At 55.3% G+C, this 1972-nt stretch overlaps 1 protein-coding gene across 1 annotated transcript; it reads right to left on the minus strand.

The window, feature by feature from the left end:
• Nucleotides 1-1136: 1136 nt before the first annotated feature.
• On the minus strand, nucleotides 1137-1829 carry LOC124030421 (keratin-associated protein 5-1-like; the record flags this gene model as incomplete). The annotated part of the gene is made up of 1 exon (XM_046341771.1): nucleotides 1137-1829. A coding segment is annotated over one exon (693 nt), but the record flags the coding sequence as incomplete, so codon positions are not given.
• Nucleotides 1830-1972: the final 143 nt, after the last annotated feature.

Below are 1972 nucleotides of genomic sequence, written 5' to 3' on the forward strand. Positions count from 1 at the left end.
CATGCACACACACACACATCACACTCTGACGGAAGACTATACAGGCGGCGCCCGTTGATATGGTAACTCTAAGTCACGTCAGATGGTAGAATCTGGGGTTGAACGTTCTTTCTCCTGTTAGTTCCATTCTACCTGTCCAGCTCTGCTGCAACCAGACCAGCTAGTTTGGACAACTTTCACTCTGATTATTACTGCACATCATCCCGATGACACTACCAACCACCTAACATCCTGTTGTAACCTGTACCCCCTCAGTCTCCGTGTGGAACAACAGAGGTCACTGGAGTCAGCATCACTCAGTGTCTCTAATGTTGTCTGTCTGTCTGTCACTCTGCCCTCTGCTCTGGCTTTCTATCTAATGATCCCATGTTATAGCAGCGGGTCTATCTGCTTGTTCCCCGCGCTGCTAATCCATCAGCCACTGTGTTGGCCCATTAGAGGCAATGCTAAGCCCCTGTTTCCTCCTCCTCCGTGCGTGCGTGTGCGTGCGTGCGTGTGCGTGTGTGTGTGTGTGTGTGCGTCAGCCACCCCATCCGCTCACTGGGCAGACGGTACGCTTGTTGCAGCGGAGGCACACACCCACACAGAGCGAGCAACAATATTAATTAGAAAACCCACATGGTCTGTTTGCACAGGGCTGACGTTGATGATGTGGAATAGCACCACTGTAATGGCCTGCTCTAATCGCCCGCCTGGCTGCTCTGTTGGCAAACACAGGACCACAACGTCCCCTCTCCTGGCCCTGATACCACTTCATATCACCACTATCCCTCCTTCCTCGCTCTTTACATCGTTCCCCGGATTGCAATCAGGCCTTATTGTTAATTAGAATGGGAATCATTTTCCTAATGCCACACTGACTGGAGTCTAGACATGCATGTAGATGGATGGGTAGAGGACTGTGCTTTAGGAGGCTAAATCAATTTGCTCTAATTTGATTGGGTTGGATTAGCTACTGCAGTGAACAACCCACAGGGCAGAATGAGTGGAAGGTAAATGTAGGGAAATAAACATCTCCATAGCAACCTGAAGGAGAGCCATCAAATATGATCAAATCTATTGAACATCTCAAAGGTGTTGAGTCCCTGGGATGAGTATTAACTTACTATTTTCACTACAAACGCACTCGCTCGCACACTCCCACACTCGCTCGCACACTCCCACACTCGCTCGCACACTCCCACACTCGCTCGCACACTCCCACACGCACTCCCACACTCCCACACGCACTCGCACACTCCCACACGCACTCGCACACTCCCACACGCTCACTCGCACACTCCCACACGCACTCGCACACTCCCACACGCTCCCTCCCGCACTCCCACACGCACTCGCACACTCCCACCGCACCGCCACTCGCACACGCACTGCACACCACACGCACTTCGCACACTCCCGCACTGCACCTCCGCACTCTTGCTCCCACACGCACTCGCTACACTCCCACACGCACTCGCACACTCCCACACGCACTCGCACACTCCCACACGCACTCGCACACTCCCACACGCACTCGCACACTCCCACACGCACTCGCACACTCCCACACGCACTCGCACACTCCCACACGCACTCGCACACTCCCACACGCACTCGCACACTCCCACACGCACTCGCACACTCCCACACGCACTCGCACACTCCCACACGCACTCGCACACTCCCACACGCACTCGCACACTCCCACACGCACACTCCCACACGCACACTCCCACACGCACACTCCCACACGCACACTCCCACACGCACACTCGCACACGCACACGCACACTCCCACTCGCACACTCCCACTCGCACACTCCCACTCGCACACTCCCACTCGCACACTCCCACTCGCACACTCCCACTCCGCACACTCCCACTCGCACACTCGCGCACACACACACACACACACACACACACACACACACACACACACACACACACACACACACACACACACACACACACACACACACACACACACACA

Source organism: Oncorhynchus gorbuscha, unplaced genomic scaffold (assembly GCF_021184085.1).
Source record: "Oncorhynchus gorbuscha isolate QuinsamMale2020 ecotype Even-year unplaced genomic scaffold, OgorEven_v1.0 Un_scaffold_11429, whole genome shotgun sequence".
Lineage (NCBI taxonomy): Eukaryota > Metazoa > Chordata > Actinopteri > Salmoniformes > Salmonidae > Oncorhynchus > Oncorhynchus gorbuscha.